Raw genomic sequence first — 25963 nt, 5'->3', positions numbered from 1 at the left:
CCTAGAGCCGGCCCTGCATAGATTAGGCCTGAATAAAGACTGGGAGTGGTTGGGTCATTACAAACCTAAACTTAATTTCCCCCATACTAATTTCTCCTTACTGTTACTCCCACCTTCTTGTCAACTGTCTGTAATGGGCCACTCTCTTACCCCTTCAAAAGTTATTTTTCCTCCCTTGGTATCCTGCTGTTAATTGATTTATCTCGTTAGCCTGACCTCACACTTGGTAAAGCAACCCCCATCCTTTCATGTATTTATACCTGCTCCTGTATTTTTCACTCCATGCATCTCATGAAGTGGGTTCTAGCCCATGAAAGCTTATGGCCAAGTAAATGTGTTAGTCTCTAAGGTGCCCCAAGGACTCCTCATTGTTTTTGCGGATACAGCCTAACACGGCTCCGCTCTGAAACCTGTCACCCTGCAATGGGGGGTGGGAGGGGCCACTAGGGCCTAGGACGAGACCCAGTGCAGTTATCACACCTGTGAGCCAAGCTAAGATTGTACCCAAGGCTCCAGCAGTGCCAGGCTGGAGCACATCCGTGCCCCAGCTTCCCGGAGCTCCCCCTGGCCATGGCCCAGCTGTGCTCTAGCTCCACTGCCACTAGCCCCAGGAGGGAGGAGCCCTGGCCATGCTGAAGACTGTGCCTGTCATGAAGCGGTACCTAGAGGCGTGGCAGGAAAGCTGGAGCCAGCATTGGCCTGATGCAAGGGGCTGTTTTCCCAGATGGGTGGAATTTCCTATTCATTAGAAAAAATGCGGCCTGGTTGGGCGTTGCAGGCTGGAGCCGTGCTCAGCTGGGGGCAGAGGGGCAGCCTCACCACAGGAGACATGCCTGGCAGCCTGTGCGGGAGAGCTCCTGTTGGTCACTGTGGGGGCAGGGTGACCCTGGGTAAGATGCTGGGGGCTGAAGTCCCCCACAAGGGTCTCCCTGGAGAGAGTCTAACCCATCCCCTCCCAGAGCAGGACAACTTAGGGAACACAGCTAGGAAACCCCCGTCCCCCCTTGTCCGTCTGCGGTTGACCAGCAGGGAGCACCAGCTGTTCCCAGCCGCAGGGAGCCCCACAGAGACTTGTCAGGGACGACTGCGCTGCTGTAGCCACCTGCACACGCACATGCACACACAGGCAGAGTTCAAGGACTTCCACAGCAAACCACACAATCCCGACGGCACCTCCACCGCCCCGAGCCAGGCCAGGCTCCGTCACCCCCGAGTGGGACAGATTCCCAGGGCACGGCAATGGGCAGGAAGGCCCATGCACGGGCTGGGTCAATGGGGTGAAAGTGCTGGGCTTTCACCATCTACATCAGCTCTGAATCCGGCCCTTAGGCTCCACTGCAGTGGTGCTCCAGCCCAGGCCTGGGCATGCTACTATGCAAGGTCTGCTTAGCTGGGAAGGGCTGGCCGGGGATGCCAGGGGAGCTGCTGTGCCATAGTCTTCAGTTGGCAAACGAAGCTCTCGTTCCCAAGCGCTTTCACCCCGGCAGAGCCCCGCCGGGAGAGCGAGATTGGCCTCTGGCCTGCAGTACCCCGGACAGACGGCTGCCTTCCGAACAGGGGCCGGGGCACGCTACTGCAAGTATCAGATGCCATTCCTCGGGACATGCAGTGCCACCCCCGGCATTGTGTGTACCAAACCCCTCTGCCGTGTAGAGCCCCGCGCAGGCCATGCAGGTGGGCACGCCCTGGCCTCCGGTACCTTCTCAGCCACAGCAGCAAGCCTGGGGCCCTGGGAGAGGAGGTTGCTGGACTCCTGGGAGCGAGGTCTGAGCAATGCTTCCCGCTGGGGCTTTAGCAACACAAGAGACCAAGGGAGGGCTCAGTCGGGGAGGCAGTGTCTGAGGGGGCAAGGCCATAGGCCCGAGACAGCACTGCAGGGCATAGACTGACTGGTGGGGAAGGAGACCACAGACCCGGAGACGGGTGGGGTGGAGTTTAGACCACTGGTCTGCCGGAGGGGCCTCGGACAGGAGCAGCAGAGCCTACGACTGATTCCATTTGCAGACACTGTTTAAACAGCTTCACGCAGGGCAGCAAAGGTGGAGGGAGGGCGGCGAAGGCAGTGAAGGTGGGGGAGGGCAAGGGGTGGACAATGAAGGTGGGGGAGGGCAGTGAAGGCAGGGAGAGGGTGGGGGGATGGCAGGTGGAGGACAGTGAAGGCAGGGAGAGGGTGGGGGAGGGCAGGGGGAAGACAGTGAAGGCAGGGAGAGGGTGGGGGAGGGCAGCAAAGGCAGTGAAGGTGGGGGAGGGCAAGGGGTGGACAATGAAGGTGGGGGAGGGCAGTGAAGGCAGGGAGAGGGTGGGGGGACGGCAGGTGGAGGACAGTGAAGGCAGGGAGAGGGTGGGGGGACGGCAGGTGGAGGACAGTGAAGGCAGGAAGAGTGTGGGAGAGGTCAGGGGGAGGACAGTGAAGGCGGGGAGAGGATGGGGGAGAGCAGCAAAGGCAGGGGGAGGGTGGTGAGGAGGGGGGCAGGAGGGAGGCGGGTATCAGGGAGCACTCCGAGTCCCCACGCCAGGGAGAGCGGCTGAGGTGCACACTACAGGGTGGGGGGAGGATGCGGCGCACTGGCGGGGGAGGGGGTGAGCCAGCGAGCCAGGGCTTGGGAAGAGCCAGAGTCAGGGGAGGGGAACCCAGCCAGGGCAGCCCCCTGCCCTGCTCCCCAGTGCCCATGAGCAGTGTCACAAACAGCCACGGCTGTACCTGCAGGGCCCGCGGTGCCAGGGGCGAACCCGGGGCGGCCAGGGAAGCAGGGGATGAAGACGTCTTCGAGGAGGAGGAGGACTGGGGAGATGCGGCCAGGAGAGGGCGAGGAGGGGGGCTGTGAGCCAGCCGGGCGGCGGGGGGGCCTTGCAGGCCTGCTAGCTGGGCCCGGGGCCTTGGGGCGGCCCTACCCATGGGGGCCGGAGCGCTGTGTGGAGAGGCCACCTGCCCCACGGCGAAGCCAGAGAGCAGCTCCCAGATCTCAGCATCCAGCCTCCACTGCGCTTCGTCAGCCTGAGGGCGGGGAGGGGATGGACAGGGAGAGCCAGTGAGTGACCTGAGAGCAGGGAGTGGCCATGCCGGGCGGTGCCATCTCCACACACCATGCTGGGCACAGTGCCAACCCCACACACCACGCTGGGCACAGCACCAACCTCACACACCCCGCTGGGCACAGCGCCAACCCCACAAATCATGCCAGGCACAGCACCAACCCCACACCCCACGCCAAGCACAGCACCAACCCCACACTGGGCACAGTGCCAACCCCACACCCCACGCTGGGCACAGCGCCAACCCCACAAATCACGCCGGGCACAGCACCAACCCCACACCCCAGGCTGGGCACAGCACCAACCCCACAAATCACGCCAGGCACAGCACCAACCCCACACCCCACGCCAAGCACAGCACCAACCCCACACCCCACGCTGGGCACAGCACCAACCCCACAAATCACGCCAGGCACAGCACCAACCCCACACTGGGCACAGTGCCAACCCCACACACCATGCCACAGCAGGATGGGGAAGTACTGCCCATGCATAATGCCGGGACAGAACAGCACTGACCCCCACCCACCCACGCCCCAGCCTGGGGAAGGGCGGTACTGAACCCACATGCCACACGGGGACAGGATGGAGCCAGGGATGCTGGGCCTTCTCCAAACAGCACCCCCTGAAAGCAGCCTGCAGCGGGAGCCTCAAGGGCAGGGCCCCACTCAGGTGCCCTGCAGCAGCTGCTGGCAGGACGTCTCCTCGGAGCACAGCTAGGCACCTGGCAGTCTAGGGGCGATCTCCATGCCACACGGCAATAGCCAGCCTGGGACACCTGGCCTCAACCAGTAGGGCAGGGCCATGGCCTGGCTGCCTTTGGCCTGCTGTTCCCACCACTGAGCTGGGGAGAAGCCCAAGGCTCTGGTTGTGGGGGCAGCACCATCTCCGCACGGCCCCCATGCACTGGGGCTGCCGCACCCTGCTGCTGTGGAACAGTTAGCTTCCGTGGCACCAGCAAATGGTACCAGGGCACCTCCCGTCATGATGCCAAAGGGGGTGCAATGTGGGCCATGGCCAGCTGGACCCCAAACCGGTGCATGGGTCACAGGGAGAGTCACCAGCATGGGGCCAAACACACAGCACATGGCAGGGAGCCGGGTAGGGTTGGGTGCTTGCTTGCAATGGACAGGGAGTGCTGTGGGGCTGGGCGCTGGCTGCCATGGGGGGAGCAGGGCACTGGCTGGCTGGCCTGGGTCAGAGAGTGGGGCAGGGTTGGCAGATTGGTGGGCACAGGCAGCACAGAAAAATACTGAGTAAGAGCATAATGCGAAGCCTCCTAGATCCTCCCCTAGTCCCAGCCCCTCTGAGTTCTAGCCCCACAGAGTCCAAGCAGGGGTTCTGACCTGCCAATCACTGCAGAGCATGCCCATGCCAATGCTCGCCCATTACCTTAGCCACTCGTCTAACCCTGCGGCTGCCCCCTCCAGAGCCCAGGATCCTACCCGCGGCCACAGCCTTCCGCAGCTGGTCCTCCGTAAGGGATGTGCCATTCTGATGGGAGGCACAAGAGGGCTATGAACCCACTGGCCCTCCCAGCCAGGGGGCATGAGCAGCCCTCACACCCTTCACCCACCTGCCCCTGGCTGCGCCCAGTGCCACAGGCCAGGGTTGCCACACACTGCATGCTACAGCTCCATGAGCAGCTACGTGGGCGAGTCCCCGTGGCACTGCCTCTGCACACTGGCCTGGGGAGGGGAGGGGATTCTCCTGGCACCGAGGTGTCCGCTGCTGTCATCGCTATAAGCTACCGTGCTCTCAAAAATGCCACCCAGAGCCGGTTACCCTGGGCATGTCCCCCCCATGAACACTGGGGACCCAGTGCCAGGCTCAACCATGCCCAGGCCAGGAGGGGGCATTGGTGGGGGCGACTCAGAGGGGAAAGGGACACATTGACTCTCCTGCCCACAGTGGTGAGCAGGGCTCAGTGCCATGAGGATCCCAATTTGGGGGGCTCCCGTGACTGCGAGCCATCTCCTTGGGAGCGAGGACACGGTGGGTGCCGGGCAGATGGCTCTGAGGCCTGGACTATTCGTTAGAAACACCAGGTGCTACTCTGCCAAGCACTGGGCAAAGGCATGGGCAACGTCCACCCCGGCCTGGCTATCCTGGCCACAACAGAACCTGCCATGCCCCTTCCCCTCCCACTGGCAAGGCCCCCTGACAGGACACCCCAGACAATCCAGCGCTGGGTTTGGCCGAATGCCCCCAGGGGCTTAGTAACATGCAAATTCCATGTAATTAGCTCTGTCCCAAAGATGGGGGAGAGGGGCTGAGATAAGCCACACCCCTTCCCCAGCAGGTAGGTAAGCCAGGGCCCTTTCCCCTCAAAGGTGAGTAAGCCACGCCCCCTGCAGGCGAGCCCCTCCCCTGGCAGGTGGGTAAGTCACACCCCTTCCAGCCACTTCTCCGATGACCGTTTGTTTGCCAGGTTATCCAGGAGGGCCACATGCCCCAGGCCAATGGACTCCAGGACCCTTGGGAGCCAAGAGCTTGGCTGCCCCAGGCCGACACTGCAGGTTAGATCGGCAGCCCCACGGTGCACTCCATGCTCACGCCCCCACCATGCGGTGCCCATGCCTAGTACCTTGTGCGCACGGCGCATCCGGGCAAAATAGATTTCTCTCTGTTTAACGGAGGGGGCAAGCGGGAGGGAGAGGAGAGAGCGGGGTTACTGAGGACAAGTGAACAGCGCCAGGAGCCCACCTGCACCCAGCGTAGCCCAGCCAAACCGCCCACGCGCAGGAAATCCCTTCCAGATGGCTGAATAGCCGAGCCGCCCCCGCCCGCCCAGCAGCTGTCGGCCTGGTGCTGACCGCGAGCCAGGCTGGGACTGAGGCAGCAGAGGTTTGCCATGGACACTCCACTGCAGGGCTGAGCAAAGCCCCAGGCCAGCCTGGGGCCAACAGACAGGAGGGGTCAGGATAGAGCACTCCCCACTCCTGGGGCCCAGGAACTGGTGACAGATGGTTGGCACACTATCTGCCCCCCTCCCTGTCTGGCTCAGCTGGACAGCTGCTCCTCGGAGCCAGTTGCAGAGTGCGAACCTGGCTCCTCCTGTCCCACGGCTCTTCCACAGCCCTCTCCAGCTTCTCCTCTCACTGCCAAGCCCCCAGCCTTCCTGCCATTCATTCTTCTCACCCTCCCTGCGCACTCACCTCCCGCTCTCATCCGCACCCTCCAACTCGCGAACCAGACGCCCTCCTCCCAGCAATCCCCTGCATGCCCTGTCTGCATGCGGCACAGTCTGTGCTGAATGTGCCTGTGAGCCCAGGGCAGGGACGGACCCATGTGGGACTGTGCTCCGGGCACACGGCGGGCACTGCCGGCACACAGGTGCACTCCAAGCACACGGTGGGCACTCCTGAGAAATGGCTGGTGCTCCCGGCACACGGCGGGCACTGCTGGCACACGACAGGCACTCCTGAGAAATGGCTGGTGCTCCCGGCACACAGTGGGCACTGCCGGCACACAGCTAGCACCCAGGGAAGGAACAAATTCCCCTGGTCACAGACAGTGAATCGGGCCCTTTCCCCCTGTAAGGGCAGAGTCATTTTCTTCTTCCACCTGCTGGGGCTCAAGGGAAGGGGGGCAGAGCTGATTGATCTAGAACAAACGCCCAGCCAGGGGGAGCAGTGGGTGTGGAATGCAGCCCCCAGCTCTGCCCCCCTTGCGTTGGCCCAGTGCTGCCCCCTGTGGGGAAGGGGTGTCTGGAGTAAGTACAGTCCATTCCAGACACAACGCTGTCCTGTGATCCTGGGACATCACCGCACGGCGAGCACATCTACTAAGCACCGGGTGCCGATTTGCCTACTTGGGCATCATGCCACGGGGTGTCTACACTGCATGGAAACCCATGACTGGGACCCGTGCTTGTCGACTCGTTGGAAAGCTGGGCTTGCGATGGCTGGCCCCGTGCAAACACGTCCACACTGCACTGCACAGCCCTGCCTTGGGGCTGCAGCTCGAGTTGTGTCCACACTTGGAGCCAAGTCGTGGCTGGACCTAGGCTCTGACCGAATGCCCAGCAGGGTCCTAGGAGCCAGGGTTTGTGGGCTTGCACGCCTGAATCTGCCTGATTTCTGTGTGGACAGAGGAAGGGCTTGGGCTCAAATCTGAGTCAGAGCCTGGGGTTACTGCACAGTGTAGACAGACCCACGGAGGCCACCAGGGAGCCGGGACCTTGCTCGTCTCGAAGCCCCTAGAGTGGGCTCCTGCTGGGAGTAGGCGGCACAGCCCTCAGGCTGCAGAGAGCAAAGCCACAGAGCTGGTAAGTGACTTGCCCAAGGTCACACAAGAGGCCAGAGAAACTGAGCCCCAGTCTCCTGAGTCCCACCTCAGTCCCTATCCACTAGGCAACCCTGCCTTCGTGGGGCAAATCCCCTTCCCAGAGACAGAGCCACAGCCCCCAGGCTCCTGATAGAGCTCATGCCCCCTTCAGCTGCAATCCCCAGGGGATGGGCTCTGTGCTTGCTCAGCCCCATGGGTCACATTCCCTGGGCTGTCGGCACGGCTGGGTCCGTGTGAGGTAGGGGTCTGGGGGGGTCTCCAAGGGGCGATGGTACTGCTTACCTCAGGGACGGGGCCCATTAGAGCCAGTGCTATCCCCTGCCCGGGACTCTGGCCTCAGCATGGGGCTGACGGGGGTGCTCATAGGTTCAGGGATCACACGCTGATGACAGTGGCCCAGGAGATACAACAGCGCAGGCCTGTGCCTCAGTTTCCCCATATGTACCACAGGGCTCACAGTACTGCCCTCTGTAAAGCACTATGAGAGCCACTGCTCGGCAGAGCTGGAGGAGAGCCGGGTGCATCACTGGTCCAGTGCAGGAGCCCAGGGCCTCAGGGTGCCAGCCCCGGGCATGCAGAGCTCTCGCACAGACACGCGCCATGGGCCAGGCCCCAGAGGGCCCCTCAACCATTCTCCAGCCACGGTGGGGCAGGGAGACGGGCAGGGCCCTGGGCTCTTGCCATACCTTGTCTCCTTGGTAGGGCCCAGGCAGCTGCCAGTAGTAGGACTCCTGGCCCAGCTGGCCGAAGCGCCCGAAGGAGAGCTGCGGCCCCTCGGCTGACAGCTCCACGACGAAGCCGGTCACGACGCGGGTGCTGTGCTGGCGGTTCACCAGGGCGAAGTTCTGGAAGTCGCCCGGGAGGAAGGGGCTAGTGACCTGCCGGGAACAGACACCGGGGGACGTGAATCCAACCAGGGGCCCCTGCAAGCCAGGCACCCTGCGGGACTGGACCGGGAGGCTTGGGGAGATGGGCTCTTACCAGGCCCCGGTAGTAGGAGGAGCTGGTGCACTGCTGGGTCACACCCATGCAGAAGCAGGGCAGACAACCCTCGCGGTTCTCGGCGCTCAGGTGGAAATGGTGGGCACGGCAGCTGCTGCAGGAGGGACCCTCCACGTGAGGCTGCAAGAGAATGGGACAGACGAGGGGCTGAGGAAACGGCCCAACAGCCGGGGAGATGGTTGAGTGACCCCAACTGGCTGGGGGTCCGACCAGCCCCATCCTGTTCCCCAGGGCTGGAATTCCCCAAGCATCCTCCACGTCCCAGCGATGAACTGGGCCAGGAGCACAGGAACGAAATGGTAAGTGGAGCAGAATCCTGGGGCAGCTGTGGAGGGATCCTCTCCCCCAGGGACCCTGCTCCCCTCCCCCGTGTCAGGGGCAGGCAGGAAGTCCCCGCATTCAGGCACACAGACTGGTGAAGATCTCAGCCATCACTGGTGGGGGCCAGGCAGAGGGTGCAGGCTCAATGCACATGGGCATAGGCCAGCTACCCAACAGCCAGGGCAGCCCAGTGAGAGCTGTCAGCAGCACTGGGCAGGCACAAGGGTGAGGTGCAAAGAACAACTCAGCTTGGGAATTTTGTTCTCAGTGCGGCTCTGGGGAACCGAGGACAGCTCAGCGTCAGACACAGGAGAGCCAGTTACGCTTAGCATACGATGTTAACAAGAACAGGGAGTAGGTGTCACAAAGTGGGACATTTCTGTAAGATTTATGTCTCCTATGTGTGCCTCAGTTTCCCCTATATTTTTCAGATGGGAGGAAGGGCTCTCAGGGCAGGCTGGAACACAGGTAGGAGTGTCGCCAGGCTGACTGAGCTGGACCCGGTCATTAAAAAGGATTGGCGATGGCCGATTCCACATCAGTGGAGTATGTGAGAAGCCAACGGCCAACCCAATCAGATGGAGAGACAAATGGAGCCTGAACAGTGGGTTCACTGTTCCCCTGGCTGGGCCCTGGGCTGACCAGGATGGGCCGTGCTTTCACCTTCAGTTCTCTGGGCTAACCTGGGGACTTCCCATGCTGGGCTCCAGCTGCTGAATGAACCCGGCTGTTGTGACAGCGCTGGGTGAGGGGCGTTAACCCCTGCACAGCGCACAAGGCTCCACGGGAGTCTGGCTCAGTGGGACTCGCTGCACAGAGCTCACAGTGTGAAGCAGGGGGACTGGAGCCCCAGAAGTCCAGGCTAGGAGGTGGTCAGGCCACAGGCCCTGCCCTGGAGGAAGAGTGAGACCCCTGAGGGTTTGGCCCACTGAACGGTTCCTCCAAGAGACTGTTCCAAAGCTGGGTCTGTAGCACGGATCCAGTGGATCTGGGACAGTGGGGTCTGGTGGTTAGAGCAGTGAGGACTCCTGGCTCTAGGAAGGGAGTGGGGAAGAGATTACAGCAGTGGGCTGGGCCCAAGACTCCTGGGTTCTTGTCCCAGCTCCACCAGCATTGTGTGTCCCTGGCTCAGTTCAGCCTGCGTGAGAGCAGCGGCTGGGAGCGTCAGCCTGCAGCACCCTGAGAGCCCCCCGCCCCCATGGAGACGCGCTGGGGGTGGCGATTGGGGAGGAGTGGAGCTAGGTTCCCCGACGGGTCCCTGGCAGGAACTTGCTAGCAGGGAGGTATTCTCTCACCTTACACTGGCACTGCCCGCTGGCATCACACTGCCTGCTCACGCTGCCTTGGGGGTCACAGCTGCAGTGTCCGGTGAGCTCTAGAGCAAGGAGGCAGAAGAGAAGAGCTGTTACTCCTGAGCCTGGTCGCCTGGGGGCCGAGCAATGGAGGGGCTCCGAGCCCAGCACCCTCTTGCTCCAGGGGTAACTGCCAGCTCTGCCCTGCCCACAGGCTGGGGCTCCTTCAATCTCCCCCACAATTGGACCCCGCAGGGGAGCCCCTTCACAGGCACTGGGCCCCATCACCCCAAGGGCACTGCATGGGGTTGGCTCCTGGGCGCTGGGGATTTCGCACGACTCAGTGGGGCCCCTTCCTTCCTGACAGCCCTGGCGCCGGGCCTGAACCCTAGTCTCATCCCAAGGACCCCCCCAGAACCAGCTGCCACTCGTTCCATGGCACTCACCTCTGCAGGGCTGTCCCAGGCTGGGGTTCCCCACATAGCCAGGAGCACACCTGGGGGCAAAGGAAGAGACCTCCTGGTCACATGGGGAGCTGGCTGTGCCCACCAAACCCCAGCCGCTCCTTCCGCTCACAGCCCCCATTCCCCCACAGTCCCACCGCTCACCCACAGCCCTGCACCTCCACCCTCCACCCCCCACACCCATACCCCACAGCCCTACCCCCATTTCCCCATACAGCCTCCTCACCCACAGCCCCACCCCCTCACACAGCCGCACCCCCCACAGCCCCACCCCCATTTCCCCACACAACCCCCTCACCCACAGCCCCAGCCCCTTACACAGCCGCACCCCCCTACACCTATACCCCACAGTCCCCTCACCCACAGCCCCATCCCCATTTCCCCACACCCCACAGCCCTACCCCCCATTTCCCCACACAGCTGCACCCCCACACCTATACCCCATATAGCCCCCTTACCCACAACCCCTCCCCCCATACCCTCCCACACCGCCTCCCATGCCCCCACAGTCCCACCTCTCACCCCTCCTCCACAGTCCTGCATCTCCACCTCCCACATAGCCACCCCCCCACACCCATACCCCACAGCCCACTCACGCACAGCCCCTCACCCCCCACCCTCCCTGCCCCCCCAACTCTGGTCTGGCTCTTTGTATTTCTGCTACCCTCGTGCTGCTTCCAGCCTGGAGTTGGGCGCCCTGAGCTCTCCATCTGGCCTATTCCCCCCCAACATGTGTGGCTCTCGCTGGCCCGACAGGGGTTACTCGTCCCCCTGGGGGAAGAATCAGGCCCCCCCAGAGCATTCGGGGGCTGGTTGCTGGGCAGGAGCACGGGGAGCCCTGGCCTCAGCACTAGGGCTGGAGGAGCTTCCTTCCCACCTGAGCCCCCTGCCCCAGCCCCACAGTCCTTAACCAAGCCCAGAGCCCTGGCACCCCGAGCTCCGAGACCCATTCGACTCCGCAGGAGACAGGCTGGGCTGGGCTAGCTGGGCCTAGAGGGGTTCCCTTCTCCAAGTGCCAGTGTCAGGAGCCTTGCTGGGCCTACACTTGCATTCGGGGGCACCCCTGGCACCATGAAGTCAGTGCCAATTCCACAGCCCCAGACCCCCAGGGCGGGCACAGACTGACACTCAGGTGAGCCAAGCAGGGTGCATGGGGCAGTCCCTGAGTGGTGTCTGGGCAGGGACAGACTGGCACCCCCCCGTACCTCTGGCACTGGCGTCCCACGTAGCCCGTGGTGCAGGCATCACATGTGGGCTGTCCGTCCGTGTCCAAGAAGCAGGTTTTCGTGGCCCTGAGAAGAGGATGAAGAAGAGTCATGCCCAGCCCAGCCCTGCCCCTGGCCCAGCCTTGTCCACCCCGCAGCCCACCCCATGGACCGACAGACACAAGACATGGAGTGAGCAGAAGCCCTGTGAGGTGGGACTGCCCCAGGCTGTCAGGGGACGTACTGGCTGGTTGCGTATGGCCCGTGGCATGGGCAGGGCTGGCAGTCTGCTGGGGTCCCTCGTTGGGCATCGCCATAGTAACCTGGCTGGCAGCGTTCGCACCTGGTGCCCTCGGTTTTGTCCTGGCAGTTCTGAGAAGGAAAGAGAAGGAATCTATACATATAAAATGATGGGGTACAAATTAGCTGTTACCACTCAAGAAAGAGATCTTGGAGTCATTGTGGATAGTTCTCTGAATGTGGAGCAGCAGACAAAAACGTGGACAGAAAGTTGGGCATCATTAAGAAAGGGATAGATAATAAGGCAGAAAATATCATATTGGCTCTGTATAAATCCATGTTACGCCCACATCTTGAATACTGTGTGCAAATGTGGTCGCCCCATCTCAAAAAAGATATATTGGAATTGGAAAAGGTTCAGAAAAGGGCAACAAAAATGATTAGGGGTATGGAACGGCTTCCGTATGAGGAGAGATTAATAAGACTGGGACTTTTCAGCTTGGAAAAGAGACGACTAAGGGGGCATGTGATAAGGGTCTATAAAATCATGGCTGGTGTGGAGAAAGTAAATAAGGAAGTATTATTTACTCCTTCACATAACACAAGAACTAGGGGTCACCAAATGAAATTAATAGGCAGCACATTTAAAACAAACAAAAGGAAGTATGTCTTCACACAACGCACAGTCAACCTGTGGAACTCTTTGCCAGAGGATGTTGTGAAGGCCAACACTATAACAGAACTAGGTAAGTTCATGGAGGATAGGTCCATCAATGGCTATTAGCCAGGATGGGCAGGGATGGCATCCCTAACCTCGGTTTGCCAGAAGTTGGGAATGGGCGACAGGGGATGGATCACTTGATGATTACCTGTTCTGTTTATTTCCTCTGGGGCACCTGGCATTGGTCACTGTCAGAAGACAGGATACTGGGCTAGATGGACCTTTGGTCTGACCCAGTCTGGCTGTTCTTATGTTCTTATCTCTTATAGCCAGGCCCTGCCAGCACCACCCTGACGCCTCCTCACTCTCACTGCTGCCTGGCATCTGCCCAGGAACTTGGAGCCCCAGATACCCCACAAGGTGCTGCACAGGTTGCTGGCACCCACTGCCTGTCCCAGGCCAGACTCATCCCCCAGAGCCAGGGAGCTCACCGAGGGGTCCCTGAGGGGAGCTGGCTGGCATGGCTCTGGGCACAGGCCCTCTGCTCCAAGCCCCACAGAAACCCCTGGGAGCAGCCAGGCCAGGGCAAAGTGCAGGATGTCACATGGCATTGGACATCCCTGCTGAGTCACACAACGTCCTCGCGGACACGCCCCAGATAGGGCAGCAGCGCCAGCCATGGGCGGCTCACAGGGGCAGGGCTCACCTGGCAGTCTCCTGTCTCGGCATCACACTCGCCTGAGTGCCCGCTGCAGTCACAGCGCTTGCAGGTACCCAGGTAGAGGCCGCTGGTGGTGCGAGCATAGCCCACATCGCAGTCCTTGGGGGAGAGAACAGGGCCAGTGGGTTCCTAAATCCACCCTCCCCCAACGCCAGGCAGGGCTGGGACCCTCCCCCGGCGCCAGGCAGGGCTGGGACCCTCCTCCGGTGCCAGGCAAGGTATGCCTCCCCCAGACCCCTCCCTCCAGCTCAGGCCAAGGGAGGGTCTCCCAGGGAGCTTTGTCCTTTGGACTCCGTGCTCAGAATGGTTGGGAGGCTGTGGCCTTTCTTGCTACAACCCTGCCCTCCATGCGCCCTGCCCCCTCCCCCCCAGAGTCAGCGCCACACATAGCAGCAGTGAGGTTGGTCTGGCACATGGATCAGACTAACTCAGCATTGGCCTATGGACCCCCTGGCCCTCTGGTTCCAAATGGGCCGTGCAGCTGTCATGCTGGCATGGGGCACGCTGCCCAGCCCCCATGATACGGCTCAGACACTGCCCCAAGGTGACAGGTAGCGCCTCCCCAACACTGGGACCGCTCCCTGCCTCCCTGTACGCCGGTGAGGGCCCCATTGCCACCCAGGCCTGGCACCAGCAGGACACCAGCCCCTCCAGCTGGGCTGTCCGGCAGCTGGAGGGAGGAGCAGTGGGCTTGCGCTCCACAGCTGCCATCTAGCGCCAGGCGTCGTCGTCTCTGGACCTGGGAGATGCCCCTGCTGCATGGCTCCCAATGCCACGGAGGAGGCTGCCCCCCAGCCAGAGGGGGCGCTGCTGCCCTGTGTGCGGGGATGGGCTCCTGCCTACTCCAGGGCCAGACTCACCTGGCAGGAAGGGCCACGGTAGCCAGGGGGACAGGTGCACTCCTCCACCTCCACCGCCCGCTCCAGGCCAGTGGCATGGGGCACGGCCACGTCCATGTGGATGTTGGAGAGCCTGGGAGACAAAAGGCCAGGAGGGAGCTCAGCATCCGCTTAGAGACAGGCTTGGGCCAGGCTGCCTGGGCACAGCCAGTCCCTGGCCCCGGCCGGGGTCTCCCAAGGGTCACAGCCAGACTTCACGGGATCCCAGGTGAGACGACGAGATCGAGGGTCACCCTCCATCCTGGAGCCTCTGTGCATGGGCCCGTCTGGGGGACAGGAGCCTTCCATGCCCACCTGTCCCGGCAGAGGGGATGCACCCCCGCCTTTCAAAGGGGTACAGAGCAGCTTGAGAAGGGGGGGTCCCTGGAGCAACCCATGCTGCAGGCAGAGGCAGCTACCGCGGCTGAATTCAGAGCAGCCTCTCTCCTGCTGTCCCATCGCACTGCCCTCTGGCACGTTGGGCCAAGGAACAGCCTCCGACCCCCCAGATCAGCTGGGCCCCAAGCCACTGCCAGGGAGGGCCTCCTCCGAGGCTCTGCCAGGGTCAAGAGCAGGAAGGCTTCAGGGGACAAGAAGGGGGGAGCCCAAAACTTGCAGCCTCTGGCTCCCCAGCAGGGAGCTGCACTGGTACTGGCAGGAGAGTTTCGGGTCTGGTGCGGAGGGTGTGTCTATGAGGCTGGGATGGGGGTGCGTGTGTGTGGGGTGTGCACACTTGTGTGTGTGGCATGTCCATGTGCACAGTTGGTGCATGTGTGGTGTGCGTGTGGTGCATGTGTGTGTATGTATGGTGCATGCGTGTGGGGTGTGCACAAGGCTGGGGAGCGGTCATAGCTGGCACCGTGTCTCAGCCTGGCAGACTGGCCCTTTCCCCACAGAACAGGCACAGCTGGGACACCAGCAAAGACGGCTTCTCCCCTGCTCCGAGCCCCCCGCTGCCTCTTGCCAGGCTGGAGCCCGATACCAGGGCTGGTCCCCGGCGCCCACGTTACCTGCTCTCCGCCGGCCTGTCCGTGTACGATGCCCGGATCATGAAGAGGTCGATATCGGCCAGCGCCATCAACAGGTGCTCCCGCGTGGCAGCCTGCCCATCAGCTCGGCGCCAGGCACGCTAGGGAGGGCACAGCAAACGCCAGGGTGACCAGCCGCTTGCCATCCACATGTGCCATCTGTGCCAGCCCCGCTCCCCGCACACAGGCTACAACAGGTTGGAGTCCGGGGCGCTCTAGCAGTCGCTGCTGCTGGTGGAGCAGGGGATTCTGGGTACTTTATAGTGTGGCATGTCCCCAAGCAGCAGGCATATGTGCTCCACCCGCGGGGGTGATGGGCCAGTCAGTGGGCAGAGGTCACTGGGGAGTGAGGGCAGGGCACCCTGGCAGGGTACTATGGGTTAGCCTTGGGCCCCCCAGGCACCGCAGGTGCTGATGGGTGAGGGGTCCTGGGGTCCATCCCACTCCCTGGGGGCTGAGCTCCGGCAGGGGGTGCTCTGCAGGGGCCACCCTTGCTCTCACCTCTCGGAAGGGGACAGTGAAGCGGGTGGGGGTCCCCGGCAGGGGGCCGGTCTCGGCGAAGTGCTCCAGGAAGATGCCGTTGCCACGCAGAAGCACGTCGGGCTGGCTGCGCAGGGGCTGGGCGCTGGGCGCCGCGCTGTGCATAACAGTGTAGTGCAGCTCCCCGCCATACGAGGTCACCTGCGTGGGGCAGCGCCACTCAGCTGGACTAATGGACATGCCCTGGCTGCCCAGCCCCACTCACAGCCTCCCTGCTTCCACTGCCTAGCCCCGCCCACAGCCACCCCCACCCACTGCCCAGCCCACTGTTCACATCCTGCCCCGACCCCACCACCCAGCCCCCAGACCCCACAGCCTCCATTGTCCCACCATCCGGCTCTGCCCACAACCTCCCTGGTCTCATGGCCCGGGCCCACCCACAGTCTTCCCTGCCCCCATCCCCACCGCCCAGCCCCCTGCCCATATCCTCCTCCATCCCACCGCCCTGCCCTGCCCACAGCATCCCCTGCCCCCGCCACCCACAGCCTCCCCCTTCCCACCATTTGGCCCCACCCATAGCCTCCCCCACTCCATCCCTTTGATCGCCCCCGGAGCACCCGCCCTCCCCCTGTGTCCACCCTTCCCCTGCACTATGGGGCACAGAGGCCTGGTGATGCTGCCAGCCCAGCCTGCCATGAGGGAGGCTGTCTCAGCCATGGGCACCGTGGAGTGTGGGGGGCACCTTGTCTCCCTTGAAGCGGTCAGGCAGCACCCAGTAGTAGACGTCGCGGGGCAGGGCGTGGAAGGTGGAAAAGGCCAACTCGGCGTGGCTCAGGGAGCGGATGCCCTCGCTGACTGTGCGGGTGTTGGCCAGGTTGGCTAGGCTGAAGTGCGCCCACTCACCGTCCATGGCCTGCACCTGCAACACAAACACTGTCAGCCGGCGGCCCTACGCCTGGAGCAGGACACCTGGGTTCTCTGCGCCTCACTGCCCTCTTGGGGGTTCTGTGTCTGGCGCGGGGTGAGCACATCCATCGGGGGGTACCTGCTCTGAGGGGGTCTCTGGGTAGGGAGGTGCTGCCTGCAGGGGGTACCTGCTCTGAGGGGGGTCTCTGGGTGGGGAAGTGCTGCCCGCGGGGGGTACCTGCCTGGTGGGGCTCTCAGGGAGGGGGAGGTACTGCCCGCGGGGGGTACCTGCTCTGAGTCTATGTCAGACACATAGAAAATTGTCAGACACATAGAGAAACATAAACTGTTGAGCAATAGTCAACATGTTTTTTGTAAAGGGAAATCGTGTCTTACTAATCTATTAGAGTTCTTTGAAGGGGTCAACAAACATGTGGACAAGGGGGATCCAGTGGACATAGTGTACTTAGATTTCCAGAAAGCCTTTGACAAGGTACCTCACCAAAGGCTCTTAAGTAAAGTAAGTTGTGATGGGATAAAAGGGAAGGTCCTTTCATGGATTGAGAACTGGTTAAAAGACCGGGAACAAAGGGTAGGAATTAATAGTAAATTCTCAGAATTGGAAAAAATAACCCCAACTATACATACAATATGATGGGGGATAATTTAGCTACAACAAGTCAGGAAAAAGATCTTGGAGTCATCGTGGATAGTTCTCTGAAGATGTCCGTGCAGTGTGCAGAGGCGGTCAAAAAAGCAAACAGGATGTTAGGGATCATTAAAAAGGGGATGGAGAATAAGACGGAGACTATATTATTGCCCTTATATAAATCCATGCTACGCCCACATCTCGAATACTGCGTACAGATGTGGTCTCCTCATCTCAAAAAAGATATACTGGCACTAGAAAAGGTTCAGAAAAGGGCAATTAAAATGATTAGGGGGTTGGAACGGGTCCCATATGAGGGGAGATTAAAGAGGCTAGGACTCTTCAGCTTGGAAAAGAGGAGACTAAGGGGGGATATGATAGAGGTCTATAAAATCATGAGTGATGTGGAGAAAGTGGATAAGGAAAAGTTATTTACTTATTCCCATAATACAAAGAACTAGGGGTCACCAAATGAAATTAATAGGCAGCAGGTTTAAAACAAATACAAGGAAGTTCTTCTTCACGCAGCGCACAGTCAACTTGTGGAACTCCTTACCTGAGGAGGTTGGGAAGGCTAGGACTATAACAGAGTTTAAAAGAGAACTGGATAAATTCATGGAGGTTAAGTCCATTAATGGCTATTAGCCAGGATGGGTAAGGAATGGTGTCCCTAGCCTCTGTCTGTCAGAGGGTGGAGTGGACGGCAGGGGAGGGATCACTTGCTCATTACCTGTTAGGTTCACTCCCTCTGGGGCCCTTGGCCTTTGGCAGGGAGGTGCTGCCTGTGGGGGGTACCTGCTCTGAGGGGGGTTTCTGGGGGAGGAGGTGCTGCCCGCGGGGGGGTACCTGCTCTGAGGGGGGTCTCTCGGGGGGGGGGGGGGGGGGCCGGGGGGGGCTCGGGGGGGGGAGAGGTGCTGCCCGCGGGCGGTACCTGCTCTCTGTTCCAGGAGGAGCTGGCGCACTGCCGGGACACCCCCATGCAGAAACACTTCAGGCAGCCGTCGGGGTTCTGGTCGCTCAGGTAAAAGGCTCCAGACGTGCACTCGTTGCAGAGACGTCCCGCCACGTTGGGCTGCAGAAGAGATGGAGGGATGGCACCGAGCAACATGGCGCAGGCTGGGCACGCAGCAGGGCTACTCCCACTGCACCCCCACACACACTGCCCCAGCCTGGCAGGGCCGAGGGCTCCTGCGTGCCCCGGGGCGCTGGCTTGGCTCCAATACAGCCTGTCCTCCAGGGATCTGGGCCTCTGGCAAGGGGCTCCCACCACTCTCAGGTGGGCATGGCACCAACAAGTCCTGGCGCTGGGTGCCAAGGGCCCTAGGGAGAGCTGTGTCTGTCTGGGGACCCTGGAGCACGGGGAAGGGGGAGTGTAGCATTGTGTCACACCGCATCACACAGCACTGCACCATGCCGCACAGCACCACACAGCACCGTACCGTGCCTCACAGCACCACGCAGCATCGTGCCATGCCGCGCAGCACCACAGAGCACCGCGCAGCACCACGCAGCACCGTACCATGCCGCGCAGCACCACAGAGCACCGCGCAGCACCACACAGCGCCGCGCAGCACCACACCGCACCGTACCTTACAGCGGCAGGCGCCTCCTGTGGAGTCACTGCTCCCCCGCTCGTCACACTTCGTGATCTCCTGACCTGGGGAAGCAGAGGGGTTTGCAGCCAGTCAGACACTCACCCACCCTCCAAACCACTCATCTCCCGCTACCACGCCCTGGGGAAGCCCCGGCTGCTTGGCTGAGGTGTCTCTCCCAGGATGCCAATGAGCAGTGGAGGGAAGGAGACCAGCACAGTGCCAAGGGCCGGGGGCACTTACTGGTAGAGGGCACGTGGAGGTACTCACCAGTTGGCACGCATCTCCCGCCCGGCTGCATGGGGTTCCCTTCGTAGCCAGGGGCACAGCTACAGGGGAATCGAGTAAGACGCCGGGTCAGACGGGCCCTCCTGGAGCAAGGCCATGGGTGTCCCCTCTATAGGGCAGGTTCCCTGACCCCCCCACTTCCCAGAGGGCACCCATCCATCTCCCCCTGTGGGAGAGCTCTCAAGTGTCCTGTTCCCCAAGAGCTCCCCCGATCCATGCCAACCCCTGCCCTTCTCCCTCCTGTGGAGCCAGGGCCATCCCTGCTGCCCATCCCCCACACAAAGACCAGGCCCAGCTGGCCCCCTCAGCTTACCTCTCCCCATCTAGGAGAACCCCCCAATGCCCTGGGCTAACATCTCCCCTGCTCCACCAGCGCTTCAGGGACCCACCTCTCACAGCGTCGCCCCGTGTATCCCTGGGCACAGGCATCGCATGTGGCCTGGCCGTCCGTGTCCAGGAAGCACGTGTCAGAGAACCTGCAGGCAGCAAAGCAGAGACGGTTAGCGCCCTGCGTGCCCCCGGGGAGCATGGAGCCAGGCAGAGCAGCCCAGCAATGGGGCGCCCATGCCCTGCGAGCCATGGGTGGTGCCCGTCCAGCACTCACCTGCGCGTGGAGACGGTGTAGGGGCAGGGGCAGGACCGACAGGCCGTGGCGTTGCCTCTGGTGGCATCTCCAAAGAAGCCAGGTTTGCACTTGTTACACTGAGGCCCCTCTGTGTTGTGCTGACAGTTCTGGGGGAGGGAGGAGATGGGTCGCTGAGGCTCCAGGAAGCTGCGAGGGGCACGGTGCCCCCGGCAGGCAATGCCACCCGCACTGCGCAGCACCACACCGTGAACAAGGGAGCACAGGCCCGCCCCCTCCCGCCCCGTGACTCCCCTCTGCGCTCAGATGTCCCAGCATGCACTGGACTGGGCACGTCACGAGTGACACTGCCCATCCACGGTCTACCTGGCATTGCTCGGGTGTAGGACTGGCCAGCACATGCCCTAGAGGAGAGAGCCCGGGACTGGGTGATGCACAGAGCCCCGCTCCAGCCCGCTTGGCGTCTGCCCCACCCCTTCCGTTGCTGGGGGGCCAGGTGGTAGCCTGGCCCTGTCCCTTACCAGACAGTAGCCGAAGGCACGGTCACAGGAGCTGGAGTGCCCGTGGCAGTTGCAGCCGGAGCAGGTGCCGAGGTAGGGGCCCTCGCGTACCCGCTCAAACCGGGCATCGCACCTCTCGCAGGACAGGCCTGAGTAGCCGATGGGGCACCTGGAAGGGAGCAGGAGGAGCTGGACGCAGGGAGTGGGACAATCCCAGGCTACAGAAAGCCAAGGGCTTGGCTGACATTCCCCCTGGTGATCCCGTGGGCCCAGGGAGCCCTCTCATCCTGGTTCTAGCGGGGATGGAGCCTGAGCCAGGACAGAGCACAGCAGGCGACGGAGCAGCAATGGTCGGGTCCCCACAGTGGGGGAGGGGAGCCAGCCAGAGTGGTCCTCCCCGACTCACTAGGGGCTGGGGAGAGCAGGCTGGTCCCTTGGGTCATGCCCTGGGGCAGGTGCCCTTCCTTGGTTCGGGACTGGGATGCTCCAGCTCTGAGGGTACTGAACAGTCTCCAGTACTTACCCACAGGGCCCCGCTGCTTCCCGCAGCGCCCCCCTGCTTCCCCACAGCGCTGCTTCCCCACAGCACCCCCTGCTTCCCCACAGCACCCCCTGCTTCCCTGCAGCACCCCCCTGCCTCCCCACAGCGCTGCTTCCCCACAGCACCCCCCTGCTTCCCCACAGCGCCCCCCTGCTTCCCCACAGCACCCCCTGCTTCCCCACAGCACCCCGCTTCCCCGCAGCGCCTCCCTGCTTTCCCGCAGCGCCCCCCTGCCTCCCCGCAGCGCCCTTCTGCCTCCTCCCTGAGCCATAGCACCTAAGGGGGACCCATGGCACATAGTGGGGCCCCGCAGCGGATGCTGGGGAACTGCGTCAGGCCCTGGGGGACCCATTGCACATACTGGGGAACCCCAGGCACACAGTGGGGACCCACGGCACGCTGAGGGGACCCACATCAGTCACTGGGGGGACCTGTGGCATGCAGGGGGGACCCGTGTCAGTCACTGGGGGACCCACGGCATGCAGGGGGGACTCGCAGCATGCAGGGGAGACCCATGGCAGGCACTGGGGGGACCTGTGGCATGCAGGGGGGACTCGTGTCAGGCACTGGGGTACCCACGGCACACAGGGGGGCCTGCAGCACAGCAGCAGGGCACAACCCTGTCACAGGGGACCAAGCTGAGTTTGGGCCCCGGCCTTGTTGCAGCAATGGTGCATCCTGGCTATACAGTGCACACAGGGAAGAGAGGCACCAGCCAGTCCCAGGCTCCTTGGTCCCAGAACGATGGGGCCCTGAGCTCCCTGGGAAGCAGGCGACTCCCCCCGCCCAACCCAGGCAGTTTCCTGATGGCACCTGCACTCCTCGACGCCTTGCGCCACGCCCTGGCTGGTGAGCTCCATGGTGGTGGTGTCCATGGCGATGTCACTCAGCCCCACGCTCGCCATCTTATTGTCGTAGACCGTCTGCACCAGGATGCTCTCCAGGTTCTGCAGGGCCAGGAGCAGCGTCTCCCGGCTCACCGGGGCACCCGACTCATGCTGCCAGTTCTCCTGGGAAAGGCCCAGGGAGGGACAATGTTGCATTCGCCTCCCGAGTGTGTGCCAGGAACACAGGGCAATACGGACCGGGGGGCAACCCAGCACTGCACCCCGCAGCTCCAGAAGCCTGTTCATGGCACTGACAACTGCACTGGATGCGACATACCATGTCCGCATACCTCTGCCCCGGTGACTGGAGAGCAGGGGAATCCCCTGGCAAGTGCTCCTGGCAATCAGGGGCCAGGGAGGAGCCAAGGCAGCCTCTGTTTCTCCTGAGGGCATCACGCCCAGTGCGGGACAGTCTCGCTAAGGAGCTGAGAACGAGTGGCGGGTCTCAGCATCTTGTTTCCTTCACCCCAGCTTCCCGCTGCCCTTGCCTGCCCTGGAGCTGCCCACAGGCATGCGGGGGCACTTGGTGAGCCACAGAACGAGCCTCGGTCGCCCGGCCGGGCCTGCCTCCCGCTGCTGCAAGGGGCCAGCCGGGAACGGCAGTGCCAGCCGGCATGAGCATCAGAACAGCACCCACCGCACGGTGCAAGAGCCCTACTGGAAGCCAAGGGAGTAGGCTGAACACGCGGTCATTGCCACAGGCGGCTGAGAGAGCAGGCCGCACGGGACGCATGCGCCCAGCCCTCCCTCTCCAGCAGCACCCACCTCTGTGAAGTGAATCTGGCGCTGGTTGACGACCGACGGCTGGGTGGGCACCTGCACCCGGTAGATGAGCTTCTGCCCATTCCCCATAATGACCACGTTGGACTTCTGCACGGGCTCTGACTGGCCGCGCGCCAGCCCATAGCGCACCTTGAAGCTGAGGTACCCGCCGTAGGAGTCCACCTGCAACCAGCGACAGAGCTCAGGTCAGCGTGCAGTCGGGAGCTGGCAGCCCCAGGCAAAGAACCCAGAGATGGTCCCTCCTCCTGCCAGCCCCTCCCTCACCCTCCACAGGGCCTCTGGCCATCATGGTGCTGACGGGACCCCACCAGACCTTGTGTCGTGTGTGGCCAGCCAGCAGGGGGCGCTCCTGGGGCATGGGCAGGGTACAGCCAGAGCCTTCGCCCCTGCTCTAACCCCACGCGAGGCTACTGCTGGCTGTGTGTCTAGAGGGGCCCCTCTGCCCTCCAGCACCAGCCGGGATGCACAGTCACCAGGTCCCTGGGGACGTGGCACTGGGCTGCCATGCACGGTGGCACAGTTCCTGTTCCAGAGTCCCGCAGCAGAGCGGGGACTTCCCTGTGCCACGGACAGTGAGTGCCAGCGGAGGGATGGGCTACTCCACTTGCCACCTTCCCTCCCAGGCTGCTGTCCCCTCCCTGCCCTGGGGTGTGCCCAGTCCCGGCCCTTCACCTTGTTGCCCAGGAACTGGTTGGGCAATGTCCAGAAGGAGTCGTGTGCCAGGAACCTCCTGGACAGGTCCACGAGCTGGAACTCCTGCAGGGTGGGGTCGATCTGGAGCTGTGTGGAGGAGAGGGGCAGCGTCCCCGGCTGCGCTGGTGTCGTCACGTTCACACCTGGCCAGGAGGAGGAAAGGCTCAGCGCCCCCCTGCTCCCAGCACAGCACTCACCCACATGGAGAGGGGCAGGGCTGCAAGGGGAGATGGCTGCTGCGAGGGGCCCACCACAAGACCTGCTGCCCTCCCTCGAGCCTCCTCCTGTCCCCAGAGCTGAGCTGTGGCTGATAAGACCCTGCTGGTCTGGCTGCCAGAGTGAGTCCATGGAATAGCTCTGTACCAGTCCTTGGCCCATCATGAGGGCACCTGCTGCACAAGCCAGGAACCAGAGTGGGGCCTGATTGGCCAGGAGCCAGCTGAGAGAAAACTGTCCAGCCATGAGGGCCCTACACACCCCTCCACCCCAGCCCTGTCTGCAGCCAGCCACTCTGGAGGCTGTTCCACTAACTGCTAGTTAACCTGCTTTCCAAGCTGGGCAGCCAACCTGAGCCACCCTTCCATGGCCCACGGCAGCCCTCCCCGGCTAGCCTGGCAGCAGCAGGGGGCCGAGGCCCTCAGCACTACGCCTGAGACTAGGCCACCTCGGTGGGCTCACAGCCCTGGTGGGGGGCATTCCTCCCAGGGAGATGTGCTGCCCAGCTGGGAAACTACAGCCAGACTCTCGCCCTGGCAAAGCCACAGGGCAGTGCCCATGGCCCAGGGAGGAAGAGGGTGTGTTGCACGGCAGGGCCCGGATAGTATTGGCAGCTGCCCCTCCCGGCCCCTCACCCTTGAAGTCATTGGGCGTGTCGAAGCGCAGGCGGATCTGGTCCCGGTAGCGGCTGGTGCCATGGCAAGCCGTGGTGATGCCGAAGCAGAAGCAGGCCAGGCACTTGGAGGTACCTTCAACATGGAAGTGTCCTTCGGGGCAGGGACCTGCCGGGAGTGGAGAGAGACCACGATAGGCCCTGGCGCCCTGGGGGCACATAACGGACCTGGCTCCATGTCCCATCCGGTGCGATGCAGCCCCACGCGGGAATGGGGTGGGGCAGAGAGGTGCCATGGAGCCCACGGTGGGGGTGACGGGACCATCACTGACCAGGAACATCCGGCCTCACCTCACCCAGGTGAGCCCCAGATGCGCCCACCCTGCTTCCCCCTCCAGGCTCAACTCCCCCCTCCCCAGGGTCTGCAAGGCCACAGCTGGGGAGGTCACACACAAGTGAACCATCCCCCGGGCCCTGCGCTCACTGGCCAGGTCTGAGGCTGGCAGAGCTGGTGGGAAGGGCGGGTGTCGAGCCCCAGACTCACCACGCCGGGGCATGAGGCTCAGCACGCCGTCAGGGATCCCGAATACCATGCCCCGGGCATTGATGGCTTCACAAGTGTAGGCACCCTGGTCGGCCTCCTTCACGTCCCGGATGGTCAGCGTCCCGTGGCCGTTCTCGCTGCTTATGGACACTCTGGGGAGGGGAGGAAGGGCAGTGCCCGCAAGTCCCAATGGAGGGAGCTCTGGCAAGAGGGTCCGATGGGCTGCAGAGCCCCTCATACCAACCCCCCACTGCACTCCCACTGCAACAGCCCCCCCACTGCAATGCCCCCCCACATTGCAGAACCCCTCACGCCAACACCCACTGCACTCCCACTGCAACGCCCCTCCCCCACTGCAGTGCCCCCACGCACTGCAGAGCCCCTCATGCCAACCCCCACTGCATTCCCACTGCAACGCCCCTCCCCGCTGCAGAGCCCACACATACTGCAGAGCCCTCTTCTGAAACCACCTCTCCCACTCCCGGGGCTGTCTTGGGCCACCCCCAGCCTACCTCCTGTTGGCAGGTATGTGCCCCCAGTTGAGTCTCCATGTGATGATGGGGGTAGGCACTCCGACGGCCACGCAGCGGAAGCGCACTGTCTGCCCGGGGGTGGCCTGCACGGACTCCTCGGGGGGCGTGATGACTTGCGGCGGTGCTGGGGGAGGAACCAGGTGAGGCAGGCGGGCGACCCCCACCCCAGGCCTAGGCTGCCCCACAGCAGCTCCAAGGGGAGGGCACCCCAGGACCACAGCTCTCCCACCCCTCCTCGGAGGGCAGAAACCCCACTGCCAAGCCAGCTGGCTGATCCCACCCCTCACCCCCTGAGGGAAAGGCCCCACAGCCCACCCCACACCCGCACTCACTGCAGCCGACCTCGTCGGAGCGGTCGGGGCAGTCAGCCTCCTCGTCGCACTGGTAGCTGGCCGGGATGCAGGTGCGGCTGTACACGCAAGTGAACTGGTCGGGGCTGCAGGTGTCGTCGGGGCCCTTGGTGGCTGCGGGGGCATGAGACGATGGGGTTAGCGGGCATAAGCCTGCGAATGCCTGGCCATACTCCCCCGCCTGACCCGCATCGCCCCCTGTCCAGCTGACATCACCCCCTCAGCCTGACCAGCATCGCCCCCTGCCCAGCTGACATCACTCCCCCGCCTGACCCGCATCGCCCCCTGCCCAGCTGACATCACCCCCTCAGCCTGACCAGCATCGCCCCCTGCCCAGCTGACATCACTCCCCCGCCTGACCCGCATCGCCCCCTGCCCAGCTGACATCACCCCCTCAGCCTGACCAGCATCGCCCCCTGCCCAGCTGACATCACTCCCCCGCCTGACCCGCATCGCCCCCTGCCCAGCTGACATCACCCCCTCAGCCTGACCAGCATCGCCCCCTGCCCAGCTGACATCACTCCCCCGCCTGACCCGCATCGCCCCCTGCCCAGCTGACATCACCCCCTCAGCCTGACCAGCATCGCCCCCTGCCCAGCTGACATCACTCCCCCGCCTGACCCGCATCGCCCCCTGCCCAGCTGACATCACCCCCTCAGCCTGACCAGCA

At 63.0% G+C, this 25963-nt stretch overlaps 1 protein-coding gene across 1 annotated transcript in view; it reads right to left on the bottom strand.

Annotated features, from left to right (window-relative positions):
- The window catches only part of HSPG2 (heparan sulfate proteoglycan 2), a gene marked incomplete in the record, with an annotated part of 174537 nt that overhangs the window by 80310 nt on the left and 68264 nt on the right, over positions 1–25963 (bottom strand). Inside the window, 28 exon segments of the mRNA XM_034753680.1 lie at positions 1700–1789; positions 2702–2995; positions 4426–4527; positions 5621–5659; positions 8010–8201; positions 8305–8445; positions 9942–10021; positions 10385–10434; positions 11608–11694; positions 11852–11979; positions 13215–13328; positions 14090–14201; positions 15118–15236; positions 15637–15816; positions 16358–16534; positions 18102–18242; positions 18760–18827; positions 19033–19091; positions 19440–19526; positions 19655–19782; positions 20155–20302; positions 21488–21684; positions 22327–22506; positions 23017–23180; positions 23889–24035; positions 24411–24562; positions 24923–25067; positions 25276–25407. Of these exon segments, the coding sequence (XP_034609571.1) occupies positions 1700–1789; positions 2702–2995; positions 4426–4527; positions 5621–5659; positions 8010–8201; positions 8305–8445; positions 9942–10021; positions 10385–10434; positions 11608–11694; positions 11852–11979; positions 13215–13328; positions 14090–14201; positions 15118–15236; positions 15637–15816; positions 16358–16534; positions 18102–18242; positions 18760–18827; positions 19033–19091; positions 19440–19526; positions 19655–19782; positions 20155–20302; positions 21488–21684; positions 22327–22506; positions 23017–23180; positions 23889–24035; positions 24411–24562; positions 24923–25067; positions 25276–25407 (3653 nt within the window).

Source organism: Trachemys scripta, chromosome 19, assembly GCF_013100865.1.
Source record: "Trachemys scripta elegans isolate TJP31775 chromosome 19, CAS_Tse_1.0, whole genome shotgun sequence".
Lineage (NCBI taxonomy): Eukaryota > Metazoa > Chordata > Testudines > Emydidae > Trachemys > Trachemys scripta.
Note: the sequence above shows the minus strand (reverse complement) of the source record. Positions and strands in the feature narration are given on the sequence as shown.